The sequence below is a fragment of the Thermobia domestica genome, chromosome 1 (assembly GCF_964235325.1).
Source record: "Thermobia domestica chromosome 1, izTheDome1.hap1.1, whole genome shotgun sequence".
In the NCBI taxonomy this organism is placed as follows: Eukaryota; Metazoa; Arthropoda; class Insecta; order Zygentoma; family Lepismatidae; genus Thermobia; species Thermobia domestica.
In genome coordinates, this window is record NC_137454.1 from 98,798,813 (window position 1) to 98,823,736 (window position 24,924).

Sequence of the window (24,924 nt, forward strand, 5' to 3'; positions counted from 1 at the left end):
ACGAAAGGGGGGGGGGGGAGGACACTTTGTGCCCACCAATTTAAAATAGCAAATTTATGAGACATACTAACGTACAATTTGCATCATCGTAAGATATATATATATATACGCTTTAGCTAAACATGTTAAGCAATAATATATTTTTTTTCACAATTTTAAAGAAACGAATTAGAAGAGTAATTACAAAAGAACATACTGTGGTGGGCACAAAGTACCCCCCCCCCGCCCGTTTGTCGTGCAAGGGTTAAAGAAAGAAAGAAAAACTATTCCAAGAAATCTTTTAATAATGACACTAAGATTTTCCCTATCTTCCATCAAGAAACAGAGAAGTATAGACGATAATCAAACAAAATTGTTTCCTTTTATTTTTCTCTTTACCTTAAATTCCTCCTCTCTCTCTCCCATTTATCCTATTACCTTAACTATTGCACCTTCATATATATATATATATATATATTTCCTCCGAAGCAGATGAGACATGTAGCAGTAAATTTTGTTTAGCTTCCAGCTGAGCAGATGTCAACCTACTGCTGGAAGTATCTTCACGACTTCTCCACCTTAGCTTCACGTAACATACACACACACAAAACACTAAAACACATAGTCAACAGAAAAATTATCCATCTTCTTTCCCTCTTTTGCTATATGCTATCTCTTTCTTTTTATTCTTGTTTCTCTCTCTCTTTTTTTTTTCATTGCTTACACGAGAACCTCACTTACTCACTGCATTGTTCAGCCGTCTCTCACACTTAGTTGAAGGATACTTAACACATAACACATAACTTTCTCATTCTTGTTAAACTTTTTTACAAAAAGATTTAATCTTCTCTCCGCCCTTCCCCACCTTTTGCTATCTACTACGTCATTCCTCAAAGCTCTAAATGGATGGACTAGACCATCAAAGAAAAGAGCTACAAGGCAAACTGCAATATTGCATACAATACTGATACTTGGGAGGTCGGGGCTAGTTCAAGTCTTGCTTAAGGCAGCCAACATTTCCATTCATTTTTGACGTTTATGGGGGTGACCAGAAATGTTATGACCGAAAAAAGTGTATTGACGTAAATCAAGAAGGAAAATGGGAGTAAAGATATCTTCATAACTAGAAAATTTGTTAAATTAGAGAGAATAAACCTAAAATAATGACAGAGAAATAGTTTGCTCACCATCATTCATTCATCGCTCATACTGATATGAGATCATTCCGCCTTTCTGAGTAGCTGGAGGCCGTTTCTGAACTCTTCAGAGGTCATTTTCACATTGCATTTTTCACTTTCATAACTTATTCCATTGTCGATACTAACATCTGTTATCAGTAATTTTTAATGACACTGAAGTTTCTCACACTGCTAATATATATATATATTGCACATAAAGTGAAAATACGTTCAATGAATCGCGTAATCACCTTCAAATAGACCCTGGCTGCACTAAATCTTCCAAACACTGTTCTCCATCTACCCAAGGATGACTCTTTTTCTAACCCATTCATTAACAAGTGTTTCAATATATTTTGATACTACACAGTACGCTACCAAAAATTTCATAATAAATTCTTATGAAATCTGTGAATTACTTATTTGTTTGAGAAAGTAAGAAAATTACTTGAAGTTTCTCATAACAACAACAACAACAACAAGTCGTGTAGAGAGGAAGGTGCTTCCTTTATTCACATTTACTGAAATTTATTTGAATTCATTACTTTCTGACGTGAGTGCGCTTGTAAGAATGAAATATTAAGCCATCGTTTCTCTTAGGAGGATTAATTTATCGGTAGAACTAGAAGTAATTAATAATAACACTGAATGTTGAATGCTTTTATGTTACAAACCAGGAGTGTGAAGCAACGCTATCTGCAAGAAAAAAAAAATGAAATGAAATCTTTGTTTCACGTCCCATAGTTATGCCGGCTAGGCGAAAGGAGACGGTGATGATGAGAAATGAATGAAATGGTGGAATAAAGAAAGTGGGTGGAAATGGGAGAACCACGAGAAAACCGACGCAAATGGTGTTTGTCCACCCCAAAGTTCACTTGACGCGAGCTGAGATCGAACCGAGGACTCTATGCACCAGAGGTGAACGCTCTACCACTGAGCCACCGCGGCCCCCAGGTTTCTGCTAGAGTCTAAAGTATTTGAACCTTCAAAAGAATATAATACTTTTACTTTACATCACAAAAATTACATCTGGTCAAACTAAGTTCTCATGATGTTGAATGACTGGTTCTGTAAAAAGAAATAAATACTATCTGATGGTACAGAAAAAAAAACAAATGATTGTGCTGACAATAATAAGTTTCATTGCAAACATGGAGGCAGAGCGGTTTTTCGTGGTCCACCCGTTATATATAAACCAACAAGACACAAAAGCTTATTCCAAATTTCCTTAATTTCGACTTATACAAATGCTGAGCAAAGCAACGTTTTATTATAAAATAATAATTGTGACAGTTTCGGATATCAAACATATCCTTCTTCAGACACTATCGATAGTGTCTGAAGAAGGATATGTTTGATATCCGAAACTGTCACAATTATTACCTTAATTTTGACTTAAGGATCAAGTTTTTGTGGCAAAGACAGTTTAAGATTGATTTTGGACTTGTATACGGAATTTTGTTTTATCAAGGTTAGTTATAGCATCATTTTGACCTGAATTTTACTTCCACAATTTTAGTACATTCAAAGGTAAAAGTGAAGGGGAACGCGAGGGAACGCCGTTAGCTCACCTCCAACAAATATCTATGGCGTCGTCCCACTTCCTACAAAATTACAATGGGGAAAGATAAGTACGATGTGACATCATGCGTCCCCCTACCTTTTCTGATCCACTTTTACCCCTGAGTACATTTAGCAAGTATATAAGTCAAACATCAATTAGCATCTCGACACAGAAACGCCATTACTTTATTCATGTCCATCACAGCAAGTTACTGTTGAAAGAAGAACTGCTGTTTAGCCATCTTTATTTTTATCCATCTCTTTAACCACCAGCTACAGAATTGTTTTAGTGTAACCAGGCTGCCACGTGCTAGTTTTCCGATTTCTTTAGTTTATACATTTAGTATTGAAGTTACAGCATGTCGATACAACTTCTAGTGATAACTATTATTAACTGAAAAATATCCAGCTAAGCCTTGTGATGTCGCAACTGTCGATATTAAACGAAAAATGGCTCTCACAATCAGTTACAGTTCTCGTCTTACTTTGCACGGCAATCATTCTGAAAGTTTGTCACTTGCAATAGCAAGTTTAACAGCGTTTTGTTTGTTCCTTCTTTTCTTAAAGATTAGAATGCTTGATTCATACCTATCGTGGGCGTAAATATTAAAACACTTATCATAACAAGCTTCTTGAAAGATGCAAGGAAGCAGAAAACTCATTGTGGCATACTAACAGAAGATTGGTTTGGCAAACAACAATTTCATTTTGAGGGTACAAGGATAGCTATATTAACATGTTAAAAATGTTTTTAGTATAACGCAAACGGAATTCGACAAAATTATAAACCAATACAATTTATGGACCACAAACTTCGTTTTAGAAAAAAGAAAGAAAAAAAAACTTTACAACTTGTACAAAAAGAAAAAAAAAGTCACACGGGGGTATATGATGAATTGACCACGGAAATTAGTATGGTATATATACGCTATTTCAATACTAAAGTAAAAGAATATGTATAAAGCAATTTTTCTGCTACTACGTAGGAGAAACCTACGGAAGCTGATTATACAGTTATTTTCAGAAAGCAAATTAAATTCCGGTAGTTATATAAAAGAGAACAAGGGCAATCATACAAAAACTTGTTACTGTGGTCATAAAGCTATTGTCCAATTATGGGTTAGGCTACTTAACAAGCTGGGTTGAAAATTAGCCCCTTTGCGCTGTTATACATGGTGGCGCAAGAAGTTAAAAAGAGAGAAAAATAAAAATAAAAACATAACAAGAGAAACGGAGGAAGGAAGAAAAGAGAATAAAACACATCAAGAGTAAAGCGGCCTTCTGACAGAAGCTGAGCAATAAATCCAGTGCCTGGAAGCCTGGAATGTGGGTGGCGTCTGGACAACAAGCTGCTGGAATTAACAAGCACCGTGCTCTTGTATTGCCGACGTTATATGTTCACTCTATAGGCAAGAGATCAAGATAACTGCATTTCGCCATTAGCTGTCAAATATATGAAAGAAATACATCAAGTTTCGTAAGCTTAAAAAATCTCGTTTGTAACGCTAGCACCAAGCCGAAGCATATATATTGCTTCTTGCAGTAGTCGTCGCTTAACGTAAGTGTGTGCAATACGCATACATATATACACGCCAGACACTCACTCACCAACACACTATTTAAAGTTATGACTTTTGACTGGGCTTACGAAGTGTTTGAAGCTTGTTCGTGATGGAAATAATATATGTACAAATTTTTATAATTTATTATGTGCTACAGCACCTGTATTACTTAGTTATTAGATAATCAGTTATTATATACACTGGTTATAGCAATCTAAACATTATAAGTTACATGTAATTCCTTGTATATTAGCATCAGTTCTTCACGGTGAATGGTTAGAAAGGAGCTTACAAGTTATTAATTAGTTTAAATTAATATCTAGAGTAATCATCTCTCTTTGGCACCAATTAGTGGCTAGTTACAATTGAGTAAGAACACGGTTATGCAAGGTGGAAATGTAATGATTCGTTTAAAAATACTGCCCAACAGAGTTTAATAATATTTGAGTGACTGTAAATAAAAAATACCTGGTAGAAATGCTATGTGAGATCATTTAGTGGAGTTAGTTCAAGATTTTACATAAAAGGTCGAAAGTCCGAATAGCCAATTTCCAGTTTTTGCTTAAAACTAATTAAATCAAAGGTTGTGATTACTTTGAATAGTTAAAGGGGGCAGACTACTAAAAATGATACAAAACTAACCATTTTTCCTTTGCCTGTTTTTCGTAAGTGAAAAGAGATTATGAAATGTAAGAAGATCGTTCAACAGTTGAAAAGAGTTACAATGGGTTATAAATACTGTGCTGAGACTGTGCTTTGAACCTGACATTTCTATAATCTGTGATAGTCTTGTATATCTCGAAATATTCTCTGAAATGAACGAAGTGTTTAAAAATTGTACTTTCTGTTATTACAAAATAAATACAAATATTATTTAAAAAGTAGTTAACAAGAAGCCAAGACAACATAAGTCATCAATTACACTTGAGTTCATTTTTCTATTCGTTGCCTTAACCTAGATTTTTGGGTAATTCATATTCTGACCACACTGTAATTTCTATGGGTGGCATCACTGAAAATTCTTCCAACTTGTATTTTCGAGTGTAGAATAACATTATCTATTATTGCGTTAAGTCACATTTCATGATCTCTTTTCACTTACGAAAAACGGACAAAAGAAAAATGGTTAGCTTCTGTATCACTTTTAGTAGTCTGCTCCATTAACATCGAGACTTTTGTGTCTTAGTATAATTTCAGAGAATACGTTCGAGATATACAAGACTATTACAGATGATAGAAATGTCAGGTTCATAGCACAGCTTCTACACAGTATTTAAAACCCATTGTAACTCTTCTCAACCGTTGAACTATCTTCTGTACACAAACATAAGAATGAACTTCAATGAGACGCTGTATTAGGTTAAATGCCGATTAATTTAATGGAATTTAAGTCCGTTTTCAACATCCAATTATATGAGACAATAAATAGTCGATCTGAACCACCACTCGGGTTTGTATCCAAAGCAAGCAGTCCCCAATCAGGAATCGAACCCGAGACCAATGTATATAGAAAGCATACACATTAGCCACTTTATTATAAAGGATACTAAATAGCTTGAGGTCAAAAATTATTCAGTAATCTGTACATCATTATGCAAATTTTATATTGGCGTTTAATGTAAATTTATATAATCGTATATAAAGCTAAATGATAATCATAATCAATATTGTTTTGCCACTAGTGGTAGGTCTCTTGCCATAAATTTAGAAGCATCTATGCAATATATCCCTTCGCTAAACTCTTAATTCTCTTAAGAAAATTGCCTTTTTAATATAGTACATCAACTTCAATACTTTCTTTTTTAAACTTTTAACTTCTCTATAACTTATATTTCTACTAACTTGTGAGACAACTTCTCCCTGAATAATCTGTAACTAGTTTCTTCCCTCTTTTAATTATCCCCATTACTTCTTGTCTTACCACTGCTTTTGCTAGCACTTTCAGGTTGATTTTCCATTTCATTCAACTAATTTTCTCAACACTGCTCCATATCCACGTTTAGAAACGTTTCAGATCATTACAGCACAATACTCGCTTAAAACATACAATAATTCTTCAGCGAATAAGCCCACAAACTATACCTTTACACGCTTAATCTTTTTGTGTCATTCCTACCCTTCTTTGTATTTAAGATCTTCACAAATAATAAAAATATAAGAAAACCAAAGTATAAGCGTTTGTCACTTGTTCAGCTTTCTCTCCTCTTCGTTCCGATCATTATTACTTTCGACTTTTTAATATTAATTGCCAATCACATATATTGTACAAATTTTCTATGAAGATTTTAAACATCATGCTAATTTTTTTGTTTTAGATTTCACTACTACATAAAAGTAGCATAAATGTAAAAAGTGCACACTTAACCATTATACCTGCTACCAAAATTCTATCATCTTCACTACATCGACTTTTTTATTCACCCATTTTCTTCTAAATATATAGTAATGGTTTTAGGCTGTTTCTCGTTGTTTTTCATTCCCTGGGATAGGAACAGTACAAACTAATACACATATTACACATAAATCAAGTTAATAGACAGTTATTTAACTCACGTATTTTTCTTTCATTCTTAAGCAAAAAAGTTTTACTTTATTCTAAGGGCGTGGGCAGAGATTGTCCCCTCTATCCTATATATACATATATATATGACGTGTATGTGTGTGTATGTGTGTGTGTGTGTGGTAAGACGTAGACCTATCTTTCATTCTAGGCAAATGTCATTGTATGATAGAAAAGTATTCTCGTTTTTCCCGACAGGAGGCAGAAGATTGTGACATTGGAATTCACAGATTCTTTTCGCCTTCTTCTTGTAATCGGAATCGGTTATGATAGTAGGGTCTATTAGTGTACTCACTCAGTTCCTTTTCAAACCTCCATCCTTTGCAAAGTAATTTATTTATATATAATACGATACACACATACGTACATATACAAACACCACAAAACAGAAGCGAACACTACACACCACTTTGCATATGGTTAATCCTGTTGATGGAAAAATTGCTGTTGTAAATGATATGAGTCAAAGAAATAAAAACCACACATATGTATCACTCGAGGAGAAACTGGGAACAGAAGTATTATATATATATATATATATACACCTTTGAGTACGAATATATATGTGTGTGGTTTGGGTTCTGTTTTGGGTACGGGAACGTCACGGGATGCCACTAGCTACACAACCAACAAACGTATGTGTATATATGTGTAACTTGATGAATATCCTCATCGGAATTTTTCATGAGGAATGTGTATACAAAAAAAAAAAAAAAAAAAAAAAAAACGCCCTCATCCCAACCGAACCCAACTTATCTTCAACTCCTACATTGCCATCAGATGCAGGATGCACTCATGTAACGAAAAAACAAGTAAAGGAAGAAACAAACAACAGAGGCAAGAAATAAGATAAAAGTACAAGACAAACGAATGATAAATAAGGATGTATCGGATAAATAAAAAGAATAGAAGAAAGAAACAAAAAACAGGATATCTTCCAACAAGGCGAAAACATGGATTATAGCACCTTGAAATACAGTGTCTTAGTAAATCTTGCACCACATGTATATAAATATATTTTACTACTTGTGTTATCTGCACTTGTTGGACATACGAAAAATATACAGTAACTAGTTTTTCAACATAGCAACATTCAGAGTACAAGAGTACTGGACTAAAACTGTTCTATTCCGATGTCTAAGCAACAATTCACTTTAGAAGCACACATTTTGTTTAGGACAGGAGTAGAACCTTTATCAGAAGACCCCCAAAATACTTTATGAAGCAAGGGGTTTGGGTTCCATTCCTGTTAAAGGTATACAGATAGTACAGAATCAACAAGAACTTCCAAAATACCAACCAACTTTAAAAGATAGAGTCTAACCCTTTTTATCGATGCTAAAATGTATGAAAAATGGAATCACAATTTAACGTTAAATCAGAAACTCATGAAATCGATACATGTGTATCCAATAAGATCATTTAAAGCAGATAGCCAAACCTACATATATAAACTCACTAAGTATATTGGTCATCCAGGTTCCATACTGCCTTAGTTTTCTTACAAGTTTTTATATTGCACATGATAATTAACATGCCAAATCCCTAGTTCAGGTTGAATTACGCCAATTGTTCACTCTCAAGCCTTTACCTTTTCAACATTGACATGGATGTTTTAACTCAAGACGTGAGGGATTAAGCTTCCTGGAGTATGATGTTTGCAGACTACACAATACAAACAGGGAAGAAGTTAAAGAAAAGTTGGAAAAAAATCTTTGGAAGATAGATATCTAAAAATTAGTAGAAAGAAAACTAAATATCTCGAATTTACCGGTGAAGGGAATTGGAAAGTAAAGCTAGGAGAAGAGATAGAAGGAAGTGAAGATTTTTCTGTTTTCTTTTCTTTTCTATTTTCTGTTTTCTTTCTTTCTTTTCTTTTTCTTTCTTTCTTTCTTTCTTTTTTTTTGAATATTTAAGTTATCTGGTAATTTGAGCGAGAAAATAGCCCACAGAATGCAAGAGACTGGTAAAATTGGAAGAAAGTATATGACATTCTGTGTGATAGCAAAATCACGATAAGAATAAACGGAAGGTTTGAAATAATAAAAAGAAAGTGGTTAGAACAGTAATGATTTAAGAAACAGAAACGTAGTCAATAAAGAAAGCACAGAAAAAAGGTTGAATATTACCGAAATGAAAATATTATGCTGAATGTGTGGGATAATAAGAAGAGATAGAGTGACGAATGAGACAGTGCGGGAACAACCAAGATTGTAGAGATACCTAAGAAGATAAAAGAAAGAAGATTGCAGTCGAATGGCCATCTAATGAGAAGAATAAACGACTATATAGTTAGAAGAATGATGGTAATAGAAGTGGATGGGAAAAGAAGTAGAGAGAGACCAAGAAGGAAATGGATGGTCATAGTTAGGATGGCCAGGAAGAAAGGTCTAATAGGCGAGGAATGCTGGGACAGGGCTTTATGGAAAAAGCTCATCCAAATTGTCGACCCCACATAAGTGGGGAAAGTCGGGGAGAAAGATGGATATTACGCAAAATTGATGAAAAACGACTGGAAGTTTTCGAAGTGTGGATGTGGGGAAGAATGAAGAGAATTGACTGGATCGAGCGGAGGTGTTAGAAAAGAAAAGATGGGGGAGAAAAGAATATTTCTTTATATTACTGAGAAGAGGAAGAGAAAATGTTTGGGAGATTGGCTAAGAAGAAACTGTACCATGATGGACATGCTAGAGAGTATGGTAGCAGAAAAGAGAGGGAGAGGTCGAAGGAGGCTACAATGGATGAACGATATGAAACCAAAAAACGTCGTACGTAAAGACGAAGAGGTTAGCTGAAGACTGTGGAGTATGGAAGCTTCTCAGTTGCGGCAAGTGATCTGCCAATAATGGCAGAATACCGATGATGAGGATGATATCTATACTATGTTATTTTCGAACATGAATGTCACTGAGCGTCTTATTTGGGTGTAGCAAACATTAAAAATACTAACAAACTTAAAAACTGATAAATACATTGTTATAGAAAGCTAAATTTATCACAGAACATCACTACTGACATATTTCATGGGCCGAAACTCAAGCACATTACAATATAAATCTAAGTCTAGATTTTCAGACAAATTCGTATGATATTGTAGAAAAACTACTCGAGTTCATACTTAAAAGATTACGAGTATATTATAATTAGATATTGAACCAAAAAACAATCTTCTTACCTGACCGTTTTTGTCCATTTCGTTGTTGGTGAGTTTAACCTTCTCGAAGGAGACGACTTGTTTCTTGAGCTGTTCCCCCGTGAAGGGAGAATCCGGGTGCAGATACAGCCTACATGGCGCTGGGGGATCTGCCTTTCCAGCCACCAGCCACGACGATCGGTGATACGCGTAACGATACCTTTTGTTGTCCACTGGAACGATATCCATCAACACAGCGTAACGCTGGTCTGGACGAACTCCAGTAAATGACACCCTAAGCGTAGGAAACATTCGCCTGCAACAGTCAAAAGAAAGGAGATACATTAATCGATTGTATAAAAATCAAAAAGTATTGGCACATGCAAAAGTTTGATTTTCTAGTGCTCTGAATGATTACTGTATGACACAACCGTATATTGATTGTAGCATAAAATACTACGATGAATGTAGCATAAATACTATCAAAATGCAATCGTATCGTCTGTATGACACGACAGCATAATGATTGCAGCATAAATGCTACGATCACTGTAGCACAAATCTTACCTATAGCCTATGGAAGAGTATCACCTATATGGCACGATAGCATATTGATTATAGCACAAATGCTACTATGAATTTAGTACAAATACTACTTATAGTCTGTGCAACAGTATCGCTTGTACGGCAGAATAGCATATTGATTGTAGCATAAATACAATCAAAATACAACAGTATCCCCTTAACATATTGATTGTAACATAAATTGTACTATGAATGTAGCATAAATACTACCTAAAGTCTTTGCAACAGTATCACCTGTATGATCGTTCCATAAATGCTACTATCAATGTAGCACAAACGTTACCATAAAATGGTTCCGCAACACACGTTTTACATATAGATTTATCAGTCTGCCCTGGTTCACCCTAGCGGACCTGTCAATTTAGTATACAACTTGTTACGAACGAATAGAAGAAAAATTAGTTAATCAGGAAGGGAGGGAAAGAAACCATTAATTTCTCCAGTGTATTTTAGACAAAGAAATAAATACGAAACAAGTACAACACATTTGTTTACACGTATGAAACCTGTTGTCCTGTACTCATTAAATTTAAACATTGTTTCAGAAAAGTCACTTAATAGTTCCTTTACGATATGTATCTGAACCATTAGTAAACACAAGGTAATTAGATACAAATACCAGTTTGTAACCTCAGTGGTCAGGTATATGTTAAAATGCTATCTGAATGTTGACAAGCTTCTAAGTTGTCAACAAGATATAATGTATGTTTTTACCTTTTCAGTCATTTATTTTATCTATCTCTGCCACGATACTGTTACTAGTTTTGAAAGAAAATCAGCGTTAATAAACAAAGTAATTCTGGAACAGGCTAACCAAGTAATAACTTAATAAGGTCTAAAATATATATAATATGTGTCTTGTCGTACTGTGCTAAACATTGAATTTTTTAAAAAAGAATAATCGGTCGTATTCAGAGTCGTTCTGACGCGTGACTAGCGCCATACTAAAGTGTTCGACTAACATATGTTTCGTGCAGCAGTCAGGCACTTAGTATGACGCTAATTATACGCGAAAATGACTCTGAATACGGCCCAAAATTGAAACAAACCTTTACAACATAATTTTTACTAGTAAACGGTACTTCTGTATATTTTATAATAGGCCTACCTAAGATTTTTAGCATTGTGAAGAGACACTTCCGTTAGTAGGCAACAGAGAGGATTCGTTAATCGAGGGTTAGTCACAGACTAGTTAGTAAGAATACTTACTCTTTACTAAGGAAGGTGCACTTTTTGGTATTCAGAGTCAACTTTGAGTACAATTAAAATGATGATTTGGGTATGATTAACTTATACAACCCTAATGCATCGGGTGAGAAAAATAAATGTGGCAACTACGGAAAAGTAGACCAGTGCATGCGTAGTCTGTAAAAATGAAAATATATGAAATATGAAATACGAAATGTTGTGTTGCACGCTAAACCGTGGGTAGGAATAAAAGATTAGCCTCTGCTCTAGATTAATTAGTCACATGTGATTAACTTCGTCAAATACTACGTCCTAATCAGAGACTCTGAATACAATTTTGATAACCATCCATTAGTCAAGCCCGTAGTATGGTTTTAATCAGACGTCAAAACGACTCTGCATAAGGCCCATAATGACAATCTGGACAATAATTGACAGGTTTCAGATATTTTATAAAAGTATCAGATAGATGACACTGGTGTAACAACATCTCCAGAAACCTTTTAGACCTGTTGATGAAAATTCGTATTGATTACAATAGCTATGGAGAAACTAGTGTTTATTTCAATGAGACTACAGATGAAAAACTATTCGTTCCAACGCAACCACAGATGGAAAATTATTCTTTCCATCAGAGCCATGGATGAAAACTATTTGTTCCGACGGAGCTATGGATGAAAACTACTCATCTCACTGGATCACAGATGAAAATTGTATTCATTCCAATGGGGTTACGGACGAATATTCGTTCTAATAGGGCTACGAGTGAAAACTATTCGTTCCAACAAGACTATGGATGAAAACTCTATTTATTTAAATGAAACTATGAATGAAAATTATATTCGTTCCTAGGGGCTACTGAAAACGTTAACATTGCCAAACGGGGTTTCGCGTGAAAAATTATCTGTTCCAAAGAGATAAAATACTGGCTTGGAAAAGGATAAAATCTTTATTCGTTCCATGTCCCTTGAAAAAACATGTTGAAATAAATCTTTGATTGAAAGTCAAGAAAAGAAAGAAAGAATTCTCCAAAGAAGCCTGAGCTCAGGAAATTTCGATACACCGAAATTTTGTATACGAATGTAGAAATAAACAAATGAAGCAATCAATCATAATCATTACAATAAGTATTCAGAGATAGACCACCTGCCGTAAACAGAAATTTTCTCGTACTTTGGTTCCCAGCCAAAGTCGTTGTCTTCACGTAGCAATGCACTTTAATACCAAACATCAATTTCAGTTTCAGTTGTCTTTTCCCTCTTTCTTCTTCCATCATATCTTCTGTCACCGTACCCTTAGGATACAGTTTCTTTTGCGACAATACGCCAAGCCAGTATTCAATATTCAATCAATTACAAATCTTTTCAATTAATTAAATCATTGTTGTTTATTTTTTCCCTATTATTCTTGGCATTTCCACATTTTCCCGTTCGATCCAGTTATTTTCATTCTTCTCCACACTCACATTTCGAAAATATTTATTAATTTTTCGTCATTTTTGTCTAGTGTCCATGCTTCAGCCCTGCAAAATGCATTTCTTCAAATAATATATTTATTTAAAGATACGCAAACGAAGTAAGCAAGAAACTAATTGAATATCGGGAGAAGAAAAGTGGAGATTTTTTTTTTTAAAAAAAAAAAAGAAGTATGTACTGAAAGTTCCAGAATACAGAAATAAAGGTAAGTTGTATTAATTGATTGATAGCCTACTGCGTATGATTTTTTTTATCGTTATTTGTTACACTCCAATTTCCTACACGCAACAAACTCTGATTTGACACGGAATACATCACAGTAATGAATTAGAGAAAATTTGATGAAATTAGGAAGAAAGAAACGAAAATATTCTTTAAGATCACTTCCAATTTGATTGATTGACGTATCACTGCGCTATACTTACTTTTACGCACTCGTGTGATCTGTACGACAATTCTATATGAAATAATTTAAGCTTGCAAAGTAATCGATGAGTGTATGGATTGTCTATGACAGAGATTTCCAATCGATGTGTGTTACACAGTCCGATAGGGCGAGTTGCGAAAGTCTATTAGAAAAGAAGTTGTGGATTCGATTCCTCTTATGGCTTTATTTCTTTGAGTTTTTATGCGCTTCCATACCACTTTGTATTCTTACAATATATTGTTTGTAGTATTTCTTTTAAATGATTTTGCAGTATTCAGAATTTGCTTCGGAAAAAAGAAAGGGAAGGACTAAAATATTACTTGACAAAAATAAAGAAAGAAAGAAAAGAAAAGGAAGCTTTGTATGTTGATTTTAAGTTATCATTGTGAAATATATTTTTATTGTCCTGCAAAGGATATATATATGATGCAATGGATATATGATAGAAATGACATATGATAGAAAATAAGAACAATAAGCTTACACGCATACAGGATAAATCCATAGTAAATATAAGAATTTATGAAGGGCTGGATTAACCCATCTGGAGGCACAGAGCTAAAAAAGATATGTGGCCCCTGCTGACTTCACCTAATACATTTCTGTGAAAGTACAGAAGGAAAGAAAGAGAATATGTCATATTTTTGGTCATACTTTATTTTATGATGATGATTGTATCTTCATGATTCTTTTTAGATAACCAGTTGACATTTTGATCAAGAGTAGAGGCTCTTGTTCACCTGGAGGCCTGGGCTATAGCTCCCTAAGCCCCTCTAATCCGGCACTGGAAAAATGAAAAGAAATCTTTGAGTTTTACGTTACACGGTTATGCTAAAGGAGACGGTGATGATGAGTAATGAATGAAATGGTGGAATGAAGAAAGTGGGAGGAAACGGAAGAATCCCGAGGAAACCCACACACACAGTGTTTGTCCACCACGGAGTTCACTTGGCGGGGGCTGGAATCGAACCCGGGACCTTAAGCACCAAAGGTGAACGCTCTACCGCTAAGCCACCGCGGCCCCTGTTAATTCGCCACTGGATTTATGAGTACATCTTGTTTCGGAAATTGAAAGCAAATAAATAAGTAAATAAGTAAATAAAAATAAATACAATCATTTTGCTTTCCTACAATAAATACAATAACTTTCGCTTATAGGGTAGTAATTATTACTAGTATTAATAATAATTAGGGCCATCTCGTGTGTATGAAAGTGGGCAGTCACTTTAGGCCACTGCAACATAGAAGGGTAGGAAACGAAATGCAATGCCCTTTAGGCTAAAGGAAACTATTGATGAAAATGAACAATTATGATATGAAATTTTTGTACTCTCCCACCAAGAATTGAACCCGAGACCACGTGCACCAAAGGCACACGCCCTGCGCAGCGGGAAGGACCATGAATAAAGAGTTAGGCCCCTTCAGAGCAAGTATAAAGTTTACTATTTCGAGTTAATTCTTGGGATTCAAAATACTTAGATATTACGAACCAACATTTTGTAAGATATTTTTACCACTGTACACAATTAATGTCGCGAAGTGCACTACTCGTAGTAGGAACATTATCACCATTCCTTTGAAGGTCAGAATTGGTACAAATTAATGTATAATACTTATGCTATGGAATTCCCACTTACATACTGGATCTACAACTTACTGTTTGTCCCAGGACACGCAAATCGAAGGGACGACACTAATAATAATAATAATAATAATAATAATAATAATAATAATAATAATAATAATAATAATAATAATAGTCGGGAAAATATTCTATATACACACGTGTGTTTATTCTGTAATATATATATATATATATATATATATATATATATATATATATATATATATATATATATATATATATACATATATGTATCATAAGCGAGCTTGTATCGAACACAAGAAAATTGGCTTTTATCGGCGTCCTCTATCGCTCACGGAAGTTGAGAAAACGTAAGCATTAATGTTATCGAATAAACCAGTTCGATTCACCCATGACCAATGCGTTTTGTGTTTCATGCAGGTAAGAAAAACAATAATAATGGGTGAACCTGTTTTCAGCAGCGACTCCATTTGTATATGTGAGCTTATATTGACTGACTAACGCTCTAAACATGGAAAAGTATATGTATACAACATGATATGTAATTTTCTACAGAATGAAAAATATATACATATATAGAATAGGTGTTTTCTTTTCTAGAAAAAAAAAAGCAGCCTTCAAACAGCAAATGATAAAGCTATTAGACAAATGTTTGGAGGCGAATATAATATGATAAAATAATGGGGAGAAGAAAGAATGAAAAAGCAAATGAAGGTGATAAACCTGTAGGTGGAAGTGCTAACATGAAAACATCAGGTCAATAGCGCTTATCGGATAAATGTGCCTAATTATGAACAAAGCTTCCGTATGATTGACTATATTCAACATACGTGTTTACTGTGGGACGCGATACAATGATTAATTTTTCACTTTGGACTTCTTATTCCTCTGGGTTCGGCTTGGGTATCATCCATCTAGCGGCCCCGATTTTTGTATAACTTTTTGGGTTGGTCGTTCAGTTACGTGTGTTTCATTCAGATGTGTCTATTGGGGCTTCAGAGAAAGAGAGGGGGGGGGGAAATTCCCCTCTGCGTTTGGTATACGAGGAATGATCAGAAAGTAAAGTTACAAAGCATGCAGTGAAACGTGTACATATTATTTTATACAAGCAATACAACCAGCAGCTAGTACATACATTAGGTTATTTTTCGACATAGTCTCCATACCAGTTGAGGTACCTGTCTCATCGTGGGGTGAGTTTGAAGATTCCTTGCTATTGCTGCCAAAATGTCTTGAGCCGTGGCAAAAATGCGAACTAAAGCTCACACCCTGGCACACCCACGCGTTGAGTCAATAAGGGTTCAGCTGTTGCTAAGCGAGAGAAAGCGAGTGGAATACCTTCAGCCGATAGCAGCGCTTGCAACGGAAGACTAGGGATCAAGTCAATGTGGCATATCTATAGTAAAAATACTGTCCCTGCGTGCTCAGCAATGCCACAAAGTGTTTCAGCCCCTCGTCTGAAGCAAAGCGACGGCCTCCTAATTGTGAAAGTCGCTTGGAGCGAGGTCTGGGCTGTAGGGAGTTCTGTCGATGATGTCCCAGCGAAACTGCTTCAACAGCGTAGTGATCTTCTGGGCTGTATGTAGGCATGCTTTCTTTTTTTTCCCTTCTAACCGCAAACTTTCGATACTGTTATAAATGACATGCTGACAAGACATTACAGTCTCTCTGTAAACCTCTACCAGATGCTGGTGAATTTCAGCCGCGGTTACATGTTTAGCCCACAGAAATTGAATAACTGAGCGGACTTCTTCGTGAAACCAATTTTCGAAAACGAGTTGCCATTTGTGCTTACCTACAACTAGCGCAGTAGGTGGTGGGTGACTGAAATTCTGCATAGTTGCCAACTCCAAGTATATTACAATTACCGCACACTCCTCATTACTCTATTACAGACAAAATTCTAGAGTTATCGGCTTTGTAACCGTAGTTCAATTAGTCTCTGATATCAGCTAACTGTGAACAACTACAAATAGATAGATAAACACTTATTGATATATATATATATCAACAGTTTTTCAATTACTTTCTGCCTTCACATACAGAACTACCGTTACTAGCTTATTCTCTTTCCAACATTTAGTTTACCGCAGCTCCTGTTATCACAAGTCTTACTGAATAACAGTTTACCTCAGCTCCTGTTATCAGAAGTCTTATCGAATAACTAGCTTAACCTAACCTAGGCCTATGTTTGATAAATATGTGTAATTACTAATTAGTGGTAATTAGTACGTTGTAATGAGTAAGTTTTAGTTATGTTGAACATAAATACGTATAATAAATTAATCTTCTTGTTTAGAAATTTTTTTTATCAATATGTTGCAGTATGATGGAGATAATCTGGTACTTCTATTAATTTTTGTTTTTACATCCATCGGAAAAGTTGGTGACATATATATATATGTAAGATTATTATCGTTTGCTTCATGATGAAAGGAAAGAGAATGTCTTATTGATTCTCTGAGAAATATACATATAATCGTTAATTGCTTATGTTCATGTCAGTGACCACGCTAGAGGGGTACAAGAGGACGGACGGGTTTCGCAGCATCGTCTGCCCCTTCGCCTCAGGTAAGGCAGGTCAGGTAAGTATTATTTTCGGTACAAAAAAAATAGCTGCTCCCCCAAAACATCACTGCCTTTCCTCTTGGACCCCCCCAAGGAATTAAAACTTGTTCATGCATACCCAGTGATGATTTCAAGAGATGGTCCGAGGAGAAATCCCCCCGGAGCTACGAAGTTCCCCCGCAGGACAATTCCTTGATCGTGTTCAATAAGAGTTACCAGTATTTTCGTAGTACTGCTTTAACTCCCCGCACACTGAAATTCTCCCCGAGAGAAATCACTTGAAATAATCACTGTGCCTACTACACACGATGTTTTTCTTTGAGGGGGGGATAATTCAGGTACTAACTATGGATATGTAATTTGTAGTGGTCCTGCGTAAAGTAGTTTCTAACGCTCTCGCTTTCAGAGCGAGTGGTCCCCGGGTTTGATTCCCTGGGGGTGCACTCGGTCGAAAAAGTGAAAAAAGTTTTTTTTTTTTTTTTTTTTTTTTTTAGGCCAGCCGTCCTGAATGTTTTCCTCGGTTTTCCTGATTCACATAGAGCAAACGCAGGGGTGACACAACTTATGGGTCCCAGGCTGCTTCCTTCCTTCCTTTTACCCGGATAAGGTGCTCGCCGAGGGACGTTACCCCTCAAACGTGACGGGCTAAACGGCCATAGATGTCAAAAGCCCAGAAAACTAAATCCTGTTATTTTGAATGGCGACGAGAGCAGACGTCAAATTAAATAAATTAAATTATCAAGTATTGACATTTATTGATCGTACGGAGAGCGTTAGCTCAGAGCTCGAGCTCTTACCTCTGAGTCCCTGGTTCGATCTCCGGCCAAGTAAGTTCGTGATGGACAATATCATGTCCATGGATTTTCCTTCCACATTCTAATTCCACCAATCAATCTTCATCCACTTGCCTTAACCATTTGCCTCCCTTAGCCTGAAGGTCATAGTCGTGGGACGTTAAATTGAAATATTTTATTTACTATCTTTCTAATTCATATAATATAATACATCTTGTTCCAGGTTTCACAACGGATTAAATTGCAAAATTGATATTATTAGGGATGCGCAGGAGACGAGTCGAGACAGGATTTTCCTGACAAAATTCGAGTCGAGACACGGCTCTTCCAATAGAAAAATACTGTATACATTTTTCGAGTCGAGACATCACTTTTACAGCACATTTTCGAGACGAGACAGCCACAAATCTTGTCTCGTGCGCATCCCTAGATATTATTAAAATTAAATTAAAGAAATGGTAAGAATTAGAGAAATTGGAATTTAAAAAAAAAAACTTCCTGTTACTAACTATAATCAGGAACAAAATGCACAGCATATACTTTGTATGTCAAACAGAAAATTTTGTTATTTCAAAATCTACTGATAGAAAGATCACAATTAACAACAAAACTCAAAGGGAAAAGGGAGAAAAAGAAAATAAAACTCAACGATAACACCTTCTCCTAATATATAATTTTTATTTGTATAGGCAGATAGGCCTACTTGAAATAGAATAGAGAAGATATTACTAAACCGGCATCTACTATAACGTGACTGTACTAATTAACTTGGCTATACGCAAATTAGTACGACACGCAATGTAGTAATGCAAGCAACAGCTTGTACAGCAATAGAGTAGGGAAAAATGGTTTGACGGGTTGCAGAAGGAGGTGGAGGGAACAAAGAAAAAGGGAACAAAAAAGAAAAAAAAAGAGTGAGGAAGCGTACTGCTACTAAGTAATAACGTCTTTAATAAAAGAATAATTTCCCAGTCGCTAAGTGACGAGAGGTAATCGATAAGGCAGAAACAAAAGACTGAAAGTAATTAATTAATTAATATTCATTATTTAGTTAGTTGACACATAAAAGCAACAAAAGGAAGATCTATGCACACACACACACACACACACTCACACACATATATATACAACAACAAAGTAAGCAAGATCATACCTATTGTTACCCGTGTAAACGATGTTATCAAAATACTTTTTTTCCTTTTCAGACGAACATACATTGTATGTAGTCTTTTTTCCCCTTCTAATCACAAGAGTGCTACCATTAGTAGAAGATAGTTTATTATTGTTATTATTATTATTATTATTATCTTACCCGGATGTATTTAGTAGCTTTTGGTGATTAATGAAGTGTCAATCGATGTTTTTTTTTCTTTTTAAAGGAAGATGTTTGCGTGATATTGACCTCTCTAAAGCATCGCATATATATAAATTTCGTATATATTCGTATTTTTGTATTAATATTCATAAGCAATTTGAAACTTGACAACTTTTTGTTTCTTACTTTTGTTTATTTGTTTAGTAAATAGTAGCACAGTAGATTAAATACATTTTTTTTTACTGTACATAATTAAATTTTATCATTACAGAATTCTTTGTCTGTTTCGTCTCTTCTACACAGAAGGTAAATTATATTTTAAGTTAAATGAAGTGTTTATTATATAGTAATTGACATTATTAATTGCAGCAAACAAAGATGTGATTATCGGAATCACCTAATTTTTTTATCGGAAATCAAAGCTGGTGCTTGAGAATATAATTTAAACTTGCTTTTGAACAGTACAAGCAACTTCGTTTTATCTAGTACAATTCAAGAATTGTTTTTTGTTAACTTAAATTTTACTTTCACAAATTCAACAGATTCAGCAAACATGTTTCAAACTTGAATTAGAATGTATTTTTGGCATGAAAACTTTTTTTTTAAAATCTTCTTTTACGTATGCCCATGAAGAACGGCGTCACTATTGAATAGAAGATTATTGAACTTATTTTGTGTGTACATTATAAACAAATAACCAAATGTGCGAGAAGACAAGCTGCATCTGTAGTTTCATTTCACGAAATAAGTATAGCAAAACATAGAAAGTACAATGCCGAAATTACAAATAGAATTAAGCTAATGTAAAGATGCTATTTACAGTTATAAGCGTGATTGTCTCATACTCCGTTTTGATTGGTAGTAAGTTTAAGAGACCCACTAGAAATAATTGCATAAATAAATATTAAAATTCTTTCACTCATTTGCTACAGATCCTTTTGTATAAGGTCATTCTCAAACATAATTCTGTTCATTTGGGTTTTGTAATTAACCACTCTGAAAGCCTAACGCACTAAGTTTTACAGAAATTTCATTTTGTTGAAACTTGGTTATTTGTCTCATGTCCACCGTAAACTAACGAACTGCGCACAAGCATGTTGAAAACTTTTTACAGCAAGCTTACAGCAATATGATTTTATGGACATTAGGATGCTTAGTTTACACTTATATCAAACGTAATGGCAGCACACAGAAAGATTGTTGTGACTGTATTGCTGATGTGTATTATGAAAATATTGAGTCAATTTCATTTTGAGGAAACGAGGATACTGTAATCTATACTTCTGTTGTTATTTTCAAATTGACCCAACGTATTTTGTTTTCTCTTGCTGACCTACAAGTACTGTTCGCTGAGTTACTGCTGTGTTGCAATTTTGAGCGAACACTCCTGAAACCCCCCTGCTGTACTGCTTTTGCTTATAGGCGTGACGTGGCAACAGCCTAATATTTTTAAGAACACGAAGTCAAACAGCAGCCAACGACAAGCGCGATGTCTTCTGTTTTAGACTTTACTCGCACGTGGTTGGAGAACGATTCTTAGAGTGGCATGACTATAACAACTTTGTAATGTTAAGCTTTCTTCAAGCTTTTATTTAGACGTGTTCTCTAGCCTACTTCAAACTCAAATTTCCTTTTCTATACGTAGGACTCTACATTTAGATTTTGCAAGCTTATTAGCGACAGGATTTCATTACGCATGGCTAGATCAGCTATCGAGCATCGATTACCTTCAGATTATATGGATCACAAATGTACTATAATATTCATACAAAGAGCAACATTCGTAAAATTCCAACATGCCTAACAGCCAAGAGAGTTTACACTCGGATAATGTGCAGTTGACACTACTATTCAATATTTCTAATATGAGAAGAATATAGTGTACCTACAGCCTTCGGGCAAAACTATAAATATCTATTATATTTCAAGGATACAATGGTTTTCCTATCTTACGTTTGTTTCTGACGTCATTGATATATATATAAGACAAACATTCACAGCATATTCACAGCCAAATGCACAAATCAATTTTAAGGCAATTCAAAGAAGACGAAAGAATATAAAAATACAGCAATACCATGTTAAGTTCTTGCTTTCTCATTAGCTAATTTATTTTATTCTCAAACATTTAATTTCTCTATTTGTGTTAATTCTCTCTGAACTGGTATTATACATTCCTTGCCTATTGTGAAAATACGTTTCACCTAAAGAAAGGGACCTTTTGGTCCACTTTCATGGGCATAACGCATTTTTTTTTACTGAATGTTTCATCTTGAACACAAACAATTACAATTAATGGGCCGAGCATTTCATTATGAATACACACACACACACACACACATAAACTAGGCTTCAGCAGTAGTAAAAAATAAATAACTGACAATCAAAAATAATGTTCTCGTGTTTCGAACCACACACAAAAAAAATCTTTCTATGTGCAGCTGACCAATAAAAGAGCTAGGCGCAATGTATGATGGGAACAATGGAAGGAAGTTACTGATAAATATCTCTCAACCTAGAAGCGAAGAAGTCAGTTTTTGCTCAAAGTATAGTTTTTCTTTTTTTTAAAAAAAAAATTTTCCTTCCTGTTTCATACATTCATTATATCTTTTTTTTTTTTTGTTCTTGTTCCATATCTACACTTTTTTCTTCATTTCATCTGTTATGAAAAAAAAAATCCTCGACATCGCTGGAAAAAATTTAACCCTTTCATATGCTGGTAATATATATGAATACTTAAGTGTGATGTTTTATTCTTTTCTTACAAGACTTGCTATATTATTAAGCATTTTGTATGAGCACATTATAAATATTTATAATTACTACTTCACAATAATGCATATTGGTGACCTTTTGTTTCTATATTATCACATTGGAGCAATCTTTCTTTAGTGTGAATTTTATGTATGTACATGCAGCCTTATAGTATACAATTTTTACTAAATAGATAACACAAATCAAAGGTTGCCAGAGCATAAAATAACAATAACAAAAAAAAAAAAACCTTTTGTAGAATTATTCAAATAAAATTACCGTACTAATTTTATCATTACATAGATGTGTGATATTTTCATGAAATTTTACGGTGTAAATATCATATCAAAATACTGTGTAGTTCTATTAAATAAAATAAAATAAACTTTTTTTTTTTTTACAAAAAAACATGTTTTCTTTTTTTAAGTAACAAACAAAATAAAGCAAATTCTATTAACAAGAATTTTAGGAATTATCAGAAAAATGAATCAAAAGATTGTGATATTGGCCAATAACTAGTTTTTGGATCAGGGCCACAACATTTTTGAACGGATCCTAAATCGAATTTTCGTGTTTTGTACGAAATAACAATATCATACTGAGTTAAGTGATAGTTTGGGTTTGGCTACACTAGGCCCTATATGCAGTTCTCCAGTTATAAGACTTACAAGAAAATTTTTGATTGAGATATATTGGATCTTTTGATCTATTTTTTTTTTTAAGTAACTCTGTTTTCAAGAAAATTACTTTCTTTATGCATGACTAAGAAGAAAAGCATGGGAAGGCTCTGATACACAATCCCTTGATATTTAACAAAAAAATCTGATGAAATATTACATTATGTTACTAATATAATATAACATTATCGTTTATTATTAATATAAATTAAGATATACTTACATATAATTGAAGAATTTATAAATTGATTGTATACGAGAGTGTTCTTGCTTTTTTTTTCTCAATCATGCATAAATAAATTTTTTTTAAAAAGTAATCTTCTTGTGAACATAATTTATTGTATTTCACTTTTTAGTAATGATTTGTTTAATTTTGTTTCTTATTTTTTCAAAGAAATCATCTTTTTTAAAAATATTAATTTCCTTTTCTTTTAATTTTCTACTTTTAGTCATTGTTGTAGAATCTTTCTTCCTTTCCTACATGCTTACCGAGAGTCGATGTGTTTCGACATTATTGACCAGAAGTTCCAAAACTTTTTAGTCTAAGACCCACACTTACTTCTTCACTAAGTCCCAAGGATCAAAACCTAGCTAGCTCATAATACCAACATATTATAGCGCCAACGCCATTTCGTGGAAAGCGACGGAATTACGTAAAACGATAATTATGCTAGGTTAGTCTAGGTATACGGCGCCATCCTGTAGCGAGTAGCAGAACTAAAGCATGTTCTGGAAAAGATCTGCTGTGTGATCTCTTGTCTGAAAGATTTTAGTACTTTCGAATGTTTTCAAATGGGTTCTACGTACGGAGGTCGCGTGGTATGAAAATGGGAAACAACGGAGAATAGGACAGTTCTAAATTTTGAGTTCGAATCAACAAGTGCAATTTGAAAAGGGAAATATAGTGCGACTAGTATGTTTAGTGACTTGGTGAAAATACAGTGTCTGTTTAATTGTGAGTAGATAAAACCAATGCATTCTATTTATTCAGAAACCCGGCTTGTAATGGCATTAATTAGCATTACTTTGATTTGAAGTTTGTGCCTTTTTGTGGATTTATATAAGTATAGAAAGGAAACGAACGGTAGACAGTGAGTGTAGAACATTTAAAAGAACAATGAGGATATCAACATGTCGTGATTGAGTCAGGGGCGGATCTAGGAGGGCAATGCCCCCTCCAGAAGAGAAAACTTTCTTATTTTATATATAAATAAAACCCATCCCAGAGTTTGGAGCTCTTAAAAGTAGCTCTAAGTAGCAGTATTACAATCCATCGTCCCCGTCCCAGAAGGCCGTCCTGGATCCGCCCCTGGATTGAGTCAAGGGGCAATGTATGTAATTTGCAATAAAACTATATCAGTCCTGAATGTTAATCATCACAAGGTCACGTAGTATGGAGACGAATCAGGTATCCCTTGCATCAGAGGTGAGTCATCTACTATTGAGCCTCCGTACACGACGGAGTTGGCTAATGTACATTTTGATATTTAAAAATAATAGTTATCTTCCAGATAATAGTTTCAATGTTGGAATTTTTATTAAAATAAAAGGAAATACAAT

The 24,924-nt window shown here is 34.5% G+C and overlaps 1 protein-coding gene across 1 annotated transcript in view; it reads right to left on the reverse strand.

Moving 5' to 3' along the window:
• Window positions 1–24,924, reverse strand: part of LOC145687619 (T-box transcription factor TBX10-like) — a 251,724-nt gene that overhangs the window by 76,647 nt on the left and 150,153 nt on the right. Inside the window, exon 3 of the mRNA XM_081761087.1 lies at window positions 10,018–10,291. Within this exon, the coding sequence (XP_081617213.1) occupies window positions 10,018–10,291 (274 nt within the window). The remainder of the gene's footprint in view (window positions 1–10,017; window positions 10,292–24,924) is intronic.